This window comes from Geospiza fortis, unplaced genomic scaffold, assembly GCF_000277835.1.
Source record: "Geospiza fortis unplaced genomic scaffold, GeoFor_1.0 scaffold730, whole genome shotgun sequence".
Taxonomy (NCBI): domain Eukaryota; kingdom Metazoa; phylum Chordata; class Aves; order Passeriformes; family Thraupidae; genus Geospiza; species Geospiza fortis.
This window is the reverse complement of record NW_005054458.1, coordinates 642,203-653,424: the sequence shown is the minus strand read 5'-3', so window position 1 is coordinate 653,424 and position 11,222 is coordinate 642,203. Positions and strand designations below refer to the sequence as shown.

The window sequence follows — 11,222 nt, the reverse complement described above, 5'->3', positions numbered from 1 at the left end:
GATGGGGTGAGGGAGCGCTGCTCGGTCCGGAGGAGAGAAAAGCGAAGGCGCCCCTGTGAGGGCCTGGGCGCAGCTTCCCTCACACCAAGGGCACTATTGCCCTCACACCCTCTCCCTCCGGCTGCATCCCCGGCCCACTCCGCCCGCAAATGCCTGGAAAACCCACATCACGGCGTTACCTCACGCAATAGCCAAGGGTTCGTTTTGGGACAAGTATATTTTTTTCCTAGATGTCGTGAGGGCTTGGTGGCCACCACAGTGTACGCCTATAGGAATGCATCCCACATTTCATACCATTAATGGAATCATAGAACAGTTTGAATTGAAAAGGAAGGACCCTAAAGATAACTTGCTCAAATATTTGTATCTCAATTCCTTAAATAGCTCAAAGTCAACAAACATTTCTTAATAAAGGCACTCTGAACTTTAGTCTTACTGAGGTTATCCTGACTGGAATGGTACTTAGCTGCAGGCTAACTAGTTTCACAAAATCACAGAATGGTTTGGGTTGGAAGGGACACTGAAGACCAGCTCCTTACACCTCCCCGTGATGGGCAGGGACACCTTTCCCTAGAGCAGGATGCTCAGAGCCCCATCCAGCCTGGCCATGAACAGGATCCCTTCCAGAATGGGGCATCCACAGCTTCTCTGGTCACCTCTGCCAGTGCCTCACCACCCTCACAGTAAAGAATTTCTTCCCCTATATCCAATCTGAACCTACTCCCTTTCAGTTTAAAGCCATTCCCTCTTGTCCTATCATGCCACGGCCTTGTCAAAAGTCCCTCTCCAGCCCTCTTGGAGACCCTTTAGGTAGTGGAAGGTGCTCCAAGGTCTCCCTGGAGCCTTCTCCAGGCTGAACACCTCCTGCTCTGTCAGCCTGTATCCATAGCAGAGGTGCTCCAACCCTCCAAACATCTTCACAGTTCTCCTCTGAATGCACTCTAATAGGTCCATTACTACAGGAATGTGATAGATTCTTTATTGCTGGTGCTCAGTAATGAATCTGAGCAAAGTCACAATTAAATAAGTGTTTTATATATGACACACCATTGCTACAATGCCAGTCCTTCCTTAAAAAGACAAATTTTTAGTCATTGCCCCTGCTGATTTCATGACATCCAGTGTCACCCCTTCCCATCTGGTAGTTGTGAAAAGTATTTGCAGGCTTTTTTCCCCCTGAGGTTCTTATAGAGATTTCATATGCACCTTCTTCCATTTATGCAACCCTCTGCATTCAGGCTGCAGTAGGAAAATCCATCCAAGGAGGACTTACCATGAACACTTTCAGGAGACTTTAAGCCCTATTTGGATTTATTCCCATGTTCTCAGGTAAGACACTGCATACAGATAAGCCAGACTGATTTCCACTCATTTAAAGTTTTACCTGGTAAACATAACTTTAAAATTAAAACCAGAAGTCTTACAAAGAACTGATTGTATTTTTATTGAGCTCTTCAGAGGGTTTTAAGATTAACTGCATGTATTCATTAAGCCTTTTCCCTAAGGGCTATCCAAACAATAGTCTTCATTTTAAACAGGCAAGCTATCAAGCAAAAAAACCCACCAGCCCCAAAAACCACAAATGAGAAATCCTGCAGGATGTCTTTGGAAGAAAATGTCTTGTAATCCATGTAAGAGCTCGAGTATTTATATCTCAACTCCTTAAACAGCTCAAAGTTCACAAACATTTAAAATTAAAAAATTTAAAATTTAAAAAGGGCACTGAGAACTTCAGTCTTACTGAGGTTTGTCCTGAATGGAATGATGCTTAGCTGCAGTCTAGCAAGTTTTATATTATCAGAGAAAGGTTTCAGTTGGAAGGGACCTTAAGGAAATGGCTTTGTGGCTCTCTGGATGATAACCTGAAGGTATCACAGTGACAAATGCATATTTTTGTACTCTATTATTTTCATGTTCATATGGATTTTTAACAAGTTGTTTCTCTAACACAGCTTTTAAGAAGCTCACAAATGTCAGAAGCATGTCAGATTACTTTGAGAATTTAAACTTGGGGAAAATAACTTGTTTTAAGGAATATAAGTCAGGTACTATCATTAACATAAATAATAATTTTGTTTTGGTAATTATTACTAAGTCTTCTAAGAGGCACTTATGTGCATTAAAAAATGCAAGGGTATAAAACATTGATGACTCTTACTCTGTTGTACTTTTATATTGACAAAAGAGGTAGGATGAACAAAAACAAAATTCCACTGAAGTGAAAACTTCCAGTCAACTCAGAGTAGATTCCACTGCAGTAGCATTTAGGAATTTAAAGCTTTCATTACATGAGATACTATTGGCAACTGACCTGGCTTTAGTCTATAAAACCACCTGCAACTACATGCATCTGAGATTCTCAAGGCCTTTATGATTTTAGCCTCACATTCTTTACAATGAATATTTTTATTCTGAATGAGCAGAGTGCTGTAGGATCTGCATGGGGGTGGCAAAACCACAGCTCCAAAATCCTACCTTCTCTTCTGCAACTATTTCAAGGGCCACATCTCTTGTATCAGTGCCACATTATGTAAACTTTTCAGAAGCAAATGTTACAAAGTGCTTATTTGTGAAGGCTGCTCTGCAGTGATAGGTGCATGACAACATCACCCTGCCCTGCAAGAACCTTCCAAAGGTTAAAATAATCCTGCAGAGACCATTTTAAATCTGGAAATAACTTTCCACAGAAGTACTAAGAAAATATTTTAAATTCAATTGCTGATTGACTCCTAGATTTTTTTATTAGTTTTCAGACTTACCAACAAATCTGTCTGAAACTCCAGAACTCCATTTAATTCTATTCAGATGAAGAGTGAAGATCTCTTTGGGAAAGAGAGATAAATCCACACAACCTGTCTCAGTGTCAAATTTTCACTCTGTACATCCATACAATCCAAACCAGCAGGTAATGGAAAACAGAAGCCACTATTATTAACAGGTAATTTACTTAATTGCATTGTAGATGTTGTATATAAGCAACTGAGATATGCTGAAGCAATAAATGTTCTTAAACTCAACCAGTTTGGATTTTTACAAATGAATATAATTCAAAAATTCCAAAGTTGAAATCCAACACCAAGAATTAAATGTTAATTTTCAAGCAAAGCTGTCGGATCTGTCTTCAATTCCTTACCCCTCTAGGGATTCTCGCTTGCAGCCACATTTGTAACCATTTCCTGGCTGGTTGCAAGTGCAAGGTAGGTGCATTCATCACCTGTAGCTCAGCTGAGACTCATGAAATGTTTCACAGTTGTGCTTCCAATACTTGTACCATTTCTACATCCTGCCACCTGCTCCTGCTCTAACCAGTTGCCTGTCATGGTAATCAAGAGGTTGTCATGTAAGCACTGGCATGCCACTTCTGCCCATGATTTACTGGTAAGATCCTTGTGATTATTCAGGTGGGAGGTATTAAGAGCTTTTATTCTTGTAGATCAAAGCTTTAAAGTATTCCTTTCTCTATTTGACCCACCTGTGATTTTAATTTAAAAATTAAAGCTCAGATGTTTGCTGCACGCCTTTCAATGTATGTAAAAAAAGTCCCATCACCTAAAGAACATTGAAACCCTCAGCAATGTAGTTCCTGGAAACCAACAAATTTTAACCATGCATTAGCAGTGTAGGTAAATGGGTTGACAAATCCTTTCTGTTTGAAATAAAGTCATCCATCAAAAGGTATGCTAGAGGCAAATTAATGGAATAAAATGTCCATACAGGATTTGTAAATTTTCAGGGATTACATTTCTCAGCCTACTGCAACCCTTTGTGGTAGATGTGTAGTGGAGGTAGCTCCTTCCAGCGGAAGGAACACAACTGGTGCACTTGTTTGAAAAACAACTGAAAAGATTATTAATAACTTTACAACTGGATTAAAGAATAACAAAAGTATCAATGAAGTCTAACCAAAGCAATTTTCTCAGTTAGCCCTTTATTAAAGAATCAAAACCCAAGTTAAATTTAAAAATATAAAGAATTTAACCTATGTTAAAACCTGAAAAAACAACAGTACTGCAAATATAGAAGGATAACCTTATTCCATCCAAAATGTAAGAAAGGAAAACGGGGGTTTAAACAAAATTAAAATCCAGAAGCTGACATTGTGTGAGTAAAATCCACAGATAAGGTAAAAGTGGAAAGGAACTGAAAAGATTTACATCTGTTTTCAACACTGGAAAAGAAACCTCTAGAGTTTGTATCCTGGTAGAACATGAAGTCTCAGAAACAGATCTAGCAGGCCTTAAACCAAACCCACTATGAAACACAGTCAAATTAAAAAAGTTAAAACATACCCAAGTTACTACTCATCGTATTAGGCAAACATCTAGAATGCAAAATTTGGCTCGGCAAGTGGGGCAAGGCACTTGGCTCGACAGCCAGGTCTCTGGGTGCTGCTGGTCCTGCCTGCTGGCAAACCACTTGCCCATGCAGGTGAGGCACCACATGGGCCGGCAATAGCACTGCTGGCATTCCCCCTCGTTGGGCTCCTGGCAGTTCTTGATGAGCTTGATGTTGGCAATAGTCTGCATACAGCCTATGCATGGCTCCAGCTCCTGAGGGAGGAGAAAAACCATCAAAGTTGTGTACTGCACAGAATGGTTCCTGTTACTGCTTTTTCAAAGGCTTTTAGAAAATCATCTGTGGCAGAAGTGTCCCACCACAGGGTATCAGATGATTTTACTAGAACACTCTCTAACAAATGACAGCAAAGCTTTTCTCTGAACAGAAAACCCAAAACTGCTGCATGAGACTAATAATTAAACAAAAATTACTAAAAAATAAACATTCTTTCACTCTCTGAAGAGCTTCCAGCAGCCACAGCAAGGTAAGCATGCAGTCAGCTTTGTCACTCAAACTATTTTTCAAAAAATGGACCAGTATAAAATAAGGAAAACAAATCAAGCAAACACTTAAACAGCAAATGGCTGTTCCTATCTTCCATCTTTCTTAGTAAGAGACATAAATGAAGAAACCAGGGCTGTACTGAACATAAGAACGCTCAATCTGAAGGTCCAAAAATGCACTTAATTTTTTTAGATAAAATTGGAATAACCAATTTTGCTCACAGTTAATTATGCCACATGAACTTGCAGTTGCATATGGGGACAGTATCTTGTATTACAATTAATAAACAATAATTAGCATTTCCCACATCTTCCAGCTGTCCAAGAACTCAGCAAAGTTCAAAAGACAGCACACTGAATAGGCACAGAGACATGAATCTGTTCAAAATGCTCCTGGTGGAAGAAAAATCAGCTCTCTATGTGGTCTCTAGTTCCCATCTCCAGTGACTCTCCCCTTGTCAGCTCAAGTGCCTGCTCAGCTGCACTGTGAGCTGGGCTGTGGAGCAGATCCACATGGACACAAGTTATTCAGCTTTAACTTGTGAAATTAGGTCTCAGCTTTTAAGCAAGAAAAATTCTAGCATAGAAAGATTAACTAATTTTTTCAACATATTAATGGAGCTTCAGAATAGGGAAAAATTCAGTGTTGTATGTTTAACATCCTTATCATCATCTGTGATGTAATTTATCACTCAATGTCAAACCCAAGTTCAGTGGCTCAGCTGCCACTTAAATGTGTCACAAATTAAATGCTCTGCAAGAAAGCAGCTTTAATATCTTCTCTTTACTGTGACCACCTCTTTTTGCTGGCAGTGCAATCACACACACAACAAAATGTGCAGACACATCTGATCCAGTTTTATTTTAGCTAGTTCACAAACCATATAAGCTGCACAACACTACCAAAGATACCAGCCCCTCACTCCATTAGCTGAACCAGTGGGCACAGACTCCCTGCAGGGTCACCAGTACTGGTTTAATTGGTTCCCTCTGGTACACTGGACAGTGCTGCAGTCACACTTCCAACTGCTGCACAAATATAACAATGACCAGGTCTCTGTGACTATTACTGGAAGTAGGACTCTGTGCTGTTATAATTAACACCATATAATAATAGCCATAATAATTATAACCAAAGCAAACCCCAATTAAGAATCATTAGTTTATTTCAGCAGAAGATCCAGCAGAACCTGGCTGTCTAGAAAAGCAAGCTGTATTGGAGCAAACTGCCTAAAGAACAGCAACAGCAGCTGTGGCTCTGGCTCCCCATAAATGATGACCCTGCACTTCTGCAAGTGCAAGGTCATAATTTCCAAATGTGTTCATGTAACATTTTAGTAGCAATTATTACAGGGGGACTTTATTTCTCGATGTCATTTCTCATGTCTCAAAACCGTAATGCTCACAATACAGTTTGCTCCCCGTATCAGGAACAGAAGCAGCAGCTAGAGTTAAGGTTTATGATGAGTTTACTGACACAGCAGGTGAGCATTTGTGAAGGAAGCATCACCCTGACTGAGCAAAGAGCACTTGGGTTCCTGGCATCATTGACCAGGAGGCCTGACTGGAGTCAGCCTGGGCTGTGCAGACCCTAAGAAATTGTGCTTGGCTGTATCTTCTCAAGAAGTTAAGGAATCTAGGCCATCTCTTATCAGGGGCTTATCAGTATCACAAGATGAAATTGTAAGTCCTACAGCTGTACACACACACCAAGGGGCAGTTTAACCACCAGTCACACTCTAAGAGAGTGACTGCAGCCCCCAAGCCCATGGAGCTCTCCTGTAGGGCAGCCTCAGGTAGGTAGAAGACCTCAAGAGATCAAGAGATCCCTTACTTGATATCTGTTATCTACAGAAAGGTAAGTAACAGTTTATATTATATCTCCAACATATTGTATGCAAGCTAGCTGAATTATTAGAAATATAGAGAGTAGCAGGGTGTTTAACTGCTATTCAATTACCATTTAATTACTGACTGAATACTGCTTAATTATTAAATGAGGATTATTAAGCAGTAATCACATGATAATTATAATTTAATCATAATTTGTCATTTAATCCATATTTTTAAAAAAACCTTTTTGTTAACGTCACAACCATTAATTCTCTTAATAATTCACTGGAGATAGCCCTAGGTAAACATTTATCATTTACACAGTAATCACAGGCTCATCTATATTGAAAGTATAATTGTTACAGTCTCACATGGATAGAAAGTTTCACCTGAGTGCTTGGAACGTGGTAGGTCTGGTTTATTTCCACCAGAGATGTAAAGGTTTCTAAAAATAAATCACTAAGGCTTTGATGGATCACAACATTAGCTGCATTGCTGATAGGAGCACGGAGCTTCTCCCGGAGCTCCCCATACTCCGTGGAGTTCAACCTGAAGAAGAGAAGATGGAGCAAAATGTTACCATGATTATCCACCCAAATACCTTGCAGAGGTTAACATCTGAAGTGAATCCACAGAAAAGCTGGTACTTATTAGTCAGAATAAATACACAGAATTGTGTTTTCTTGTTTTCTTCTGCTGTTTAGTTATTGGTTCTGGCACAAGTTGGTCAACAGAACACGCTGTCCTCATTCATATCTGTGTAAGATTGCCAGCAGGGTATGTAAGAGATCAGCTAAAACATCATACAAAAATAAAGGCTTTTGAATTATTCAGCATGAACAAAAGCAATGAAGGTATGTAAATCATGTATTAACTGCAAAGTGCTGTTTGCACCACTTCTGTCACCTTTTTAATGCCTCTTTACTTAGACAATATCTAATTATCAATTATAAACTCATGAGGAATTTAATTAGGAGAAATTAGTTGTATCATGCAGCAGGCATCACAAGGTGATACAGTTCTACACAAGCAGCAAAGGAATGTCAATCTATCAGGTTCTGTGGTTTTATGATACAATCTAAATCACAGAAATTTCACAAAGGTCACAAACCACTGCTGATTTAAGGCTGCAGCAAGCTGTGTTTCACACCAGCTGCTTCTGTAAATTAAATTTAAGTGACGTCCACAGCACTCAAGCGGCACCTGAGACCTCACACAGGTCCTGCAGTGATATATTCCTGTTGTCATCCCTTTTTAAGGCTTCTGAACTGTAGTGTCAAAAACTCTCCAGCTCAATGTTTCCACTCATTAAACAGCTTTCATAGAGAAGTCCCTGGAAGACTGCCCTCATTTTTCTACCACTCTCTGAATTCCCAGAGCCCAGCACAATGCAAGGCTGGCTTAGTTTTTACTACTATAGGATAATGTCATTTAACAGATACTGTCCATACAAATCAGAGACATTTATAACCAGAGGAACAATTCACACAACATGCAGAGAAATGTGGCCCATCTGCACAAAAGCATTTTTCCTCCAGAAACACCTCACTGTATTTGATTCTGATTCTGGATATATACAATGACCCTGTATGATTCTGCTACATTCTAGCAGAGATTTACTATCACTGACATCTTATTAGAACAGCTTTTAAACACTGTTCTTGATGCTATTCTGTTTAGTCACAAAATACAATTTTGGCTTAGGACTTTTTTTCCATAAAAGGAATTGTCAAACAAGTCATGTTTTTTTCAGCTGTGGTGTACTCTGGCACTGAACTGCTTGCAGAAGAAAATCATTAGTTGTTTAATACTAATTTGGTCATCACTGTCACAGGTCTATAAAAGTCTGTTTTCTTAACATTGTCATGCTTACCTTAACCAACCTCTTGTTCTGAGTTCTGTTCACCTGGATCTCTGCCATAATCACCTCTTTGCCTCCCCCGTGCTTGCCCCACTGCACACCTACAAGTCTGGTGATCTGCATGCTTTTAATTACCTAATAAATGCTCCTGACATACAAATTTACAGCAAAAAGACACCTTTTCAAATATAATTTTAGGAGCACTAAGATGGCTTTTAACAACACAACAACAAAGACTTAATTACCCTTCTACTCAGAGGTTTCTGTCAAACTTGTACTTAAGCCTGGTTACACAGAAACCAATGAGATAAACAGCATGGCCCCTTGCAAAACAAGCCCTAACAGTTCACAATTGTTATGATTTACTGCTATGAGAACACATAAGTCAGAAAGAGACCAAAATGTCTTCCTTGTTTTAGGGGCAGTTGGCTTGCAGTAGCTCAGTGAGAGCTCTTCTGAGCAGTGATGAAATTGTGAGCCTTAAATCACAAGGAAAAATCCAAAGTCGTGGATGAACAAGACAGTTTTAGACAAATAGCTATTTCTCCTCACCCAAAATTTATAAGACTAAAAATTCTACCTTTCATTCCTGTTCTCCATCTCTCACCTAATTTTATCCAGTTACTTCTTTCTGCATCCAGCACAATCCTCTCCCTAAGAATGGATCACAGAGGCCAATCCCTTTGTTTATCCGTTGTGTGTTCAGTGTTGCACTAAACAACCTTCCCTGCACTGCATGGCAGAACTGCACATACAGCAGCCCTGAACACCAGGCAGGGACCAGAAAGGAAGGGACGAGTCTCCAGATTGGTCACAGAAGTGCTCCCTCAGCACCATCAAACAGCACACACGTAACATAACAGGTTTAGCAGTTGTTTTACCGGATATCAAATGCCTTGACGTAGGGATTAATGCTGGCAACACGGATGGTGAGGAACTGCACGGGCACGTTGGAGTCTGGGGTGAGTTCATGCTGTCTGGAGTCTGTCACTGTCAAGTGAATGTCCTGCTGCTGGGCAACATGTAAACAGTAGGTGGTCACTTTAATCACCCACGTGTCCGTGACGATCACCCTCGCTCCTGGCGCTCCCGTAGCGAATTTGTCGATTCTCCTGAATTCTGTGTTGATGGAAGAAGCTACTGCCCTCCAGCCCGACTGTGGGAGGGCATGAACAGCGAGTGTCCGGGCTAGCGGATGATTATTCCAACCTTTCCGTGACCAGTAATATGCCAGGGCACTGGTGATTGCTGGGAGGAGAACAGCAAAGAAGAAAAAAGTTTTCCACTCTTTTGAGGCCAGGTAGAAAAAACAAAGATGTTTTTCAGGTGCAGCAAAGCACATACCAAGGTAATAACCTGCAAGGGAAAAACAACTTACTTTCAGAAAACAATTAAGTACCTGCAAAAGCAGATACCCCATAACCATATGGTTATCTAACCAGTGAGCTCACCTCCAAGAGAGGTATTGTGTTTCTGGATGACTTCAAATTCAAGCCTCTTGTCTCAAGCAAGCTGAGGTAAATTCTTAGGCATCAGTGATTTTTACCAGAATTATATACCTAAAGGAAAGTGATCTGAATTTGGTTGTTGAATAAAATTACCTGCGAGATGCTACTAAGTTTCAGAGGAATTATATGGCTAAAGGAAGCCAATTAACATTCCTTGGTCAATCACAGAATCACAGAAGATGATGCACTGGAAGGAACTCACAAGGATCATCAATTCCAACACTGGGCCCTGCACAGGACACCCCAGGAGTCACACCGTGTGAGAGCATTGTCCAAACACTCTGAGCTCCGTCAGGCTGGTGCTGTGACCACTGCCCTGGGGAGCCTGGTCAGTGCCCAGCCACCCTCTGGGGGAAGAACCTTTTTTTAATGTCCAACCTAAACCTCCCCTGACACAGCCTCAGGCTGTTCCTTGGGTCCCATCACTGTCACCACCGAAAAGAGATCAGTGTCTGTCCCTCCTGTTCCCCTCATGAGGAATTTGTAACTGCACTGAGGTCTCCCCTCTGTCCCCTCCAGGCTGAACAGACCAAGTGCCCTCAGCCTCTCCTCACACGGCTTCCCCTCCAGGCCCTTCACCATCCCCGTGCCCTCCTTTGGGCACTCTCTGACAGTTTAATGATTTTGTTATCTTGTGGCACCCAAAGCTGCCCCCAGTACCCGAGGTGAGGCCGCCCCAGCCCCGAGCAGAGCGGGACAATCCCTCCCTTGCCCGGCTGGCCATGCTGGGCCTGGTGTCCCCAGGACAGGGATGTCCCTCCTGGCTGCCAGGGCACTGCTGGCTCAGGTTCAACTTTCCACTGCCCAGAGCCCCAGGTCCCTTTCCCTGGCACTGCTCTCCAGCCCCTCATTCTGTACTCAACCTGCAATTCCTTTGTGGGTGCAGCGGTGCAGCCCGCTGGTTACAAAGCTCGGGTCTCACTCTAGGGAAGCCGGGGCGCTACTCACCGAGGGGCAGCAGGGAGTGCGCCAGCAGAGTGCCGGTGCTGCGCCGCAGGTGGTACTGCACGAAGGCCGCGTCCTCGCTGCCCAGCCAGGCGGACAGCAGGCTCTGCACCGTCAGCCCCGCCGAGCGCACCTCGTCGGGCGGGAACACGAAGCACACGGCGAACACCAGGTAGGCCAGCGTGAAGGTCACCGCGGGGCTCTCCATGCTGCGCCCCGTGGGGCGCCGGGGTC

The 11,222-nt window shown here is 42.1% G+C and overlaps 1 protein-coding gene across 1 annotated transcript; it reads right to left on the bottom strand.

Moving 5' to 3' along the window:
- Positions 1 to 3,911: 3,911 nt before the first annotated feature.
- On the bottom strand, positions 3,912 to 11,216 carry TMEM129 (transmembrane protein 129). The gene is made up of 4 exons (XM_005427877.2): positions 10,992 to 11,216; positions 9,417 to 9,891; positions 7,064 to 7,223; positions 3,912 to 4,550 (listed from the first exon to the last, which is right to left on the bottom strand). The coding sequence occupies exons 1-4, from the start codon at positions 11,194 to 11,196 to the stop codon at positions 4,302 to 4,304; spliced, it is 1,089 nt and encodes a 362-aa protein (XP_005427934.1). The 5' UTR covers positions 11,197 to 11,216; the 3' UTR covers positions 3,912 to 4,301.
- Positions 11,217 to 11,222: the final 6 nt, after the last annotated feature.

What these genes read in the sequence shown, in the direction of transcription:
- TMEM129 (XM_005427877.2), bottom strand. Translation starts at nt 11,196, where the DNA reads ATGGAGAGCCCCGCGGTGACCTTCACGCTGGCCTACCTGGTGTTCGCC. An exon ending in GTCAAGGCATTTGATATCCG is followed by an intron (nt 7,224 to 9,416) that starts GTAAAACAACTG and finishes TCTCTTCTTCAG; the next exon opens with GTTGAACTCCACGGAGTATG. An exon ending in ACCACGTTCCAAGCACTCAG is followed by an intron (nt 4,551 to 7,063) that starts GTGAAACTTTCT and finishes CTCCTCCCTCAG; the next exon opens with GAGCTGGAGCCATGCATAGG.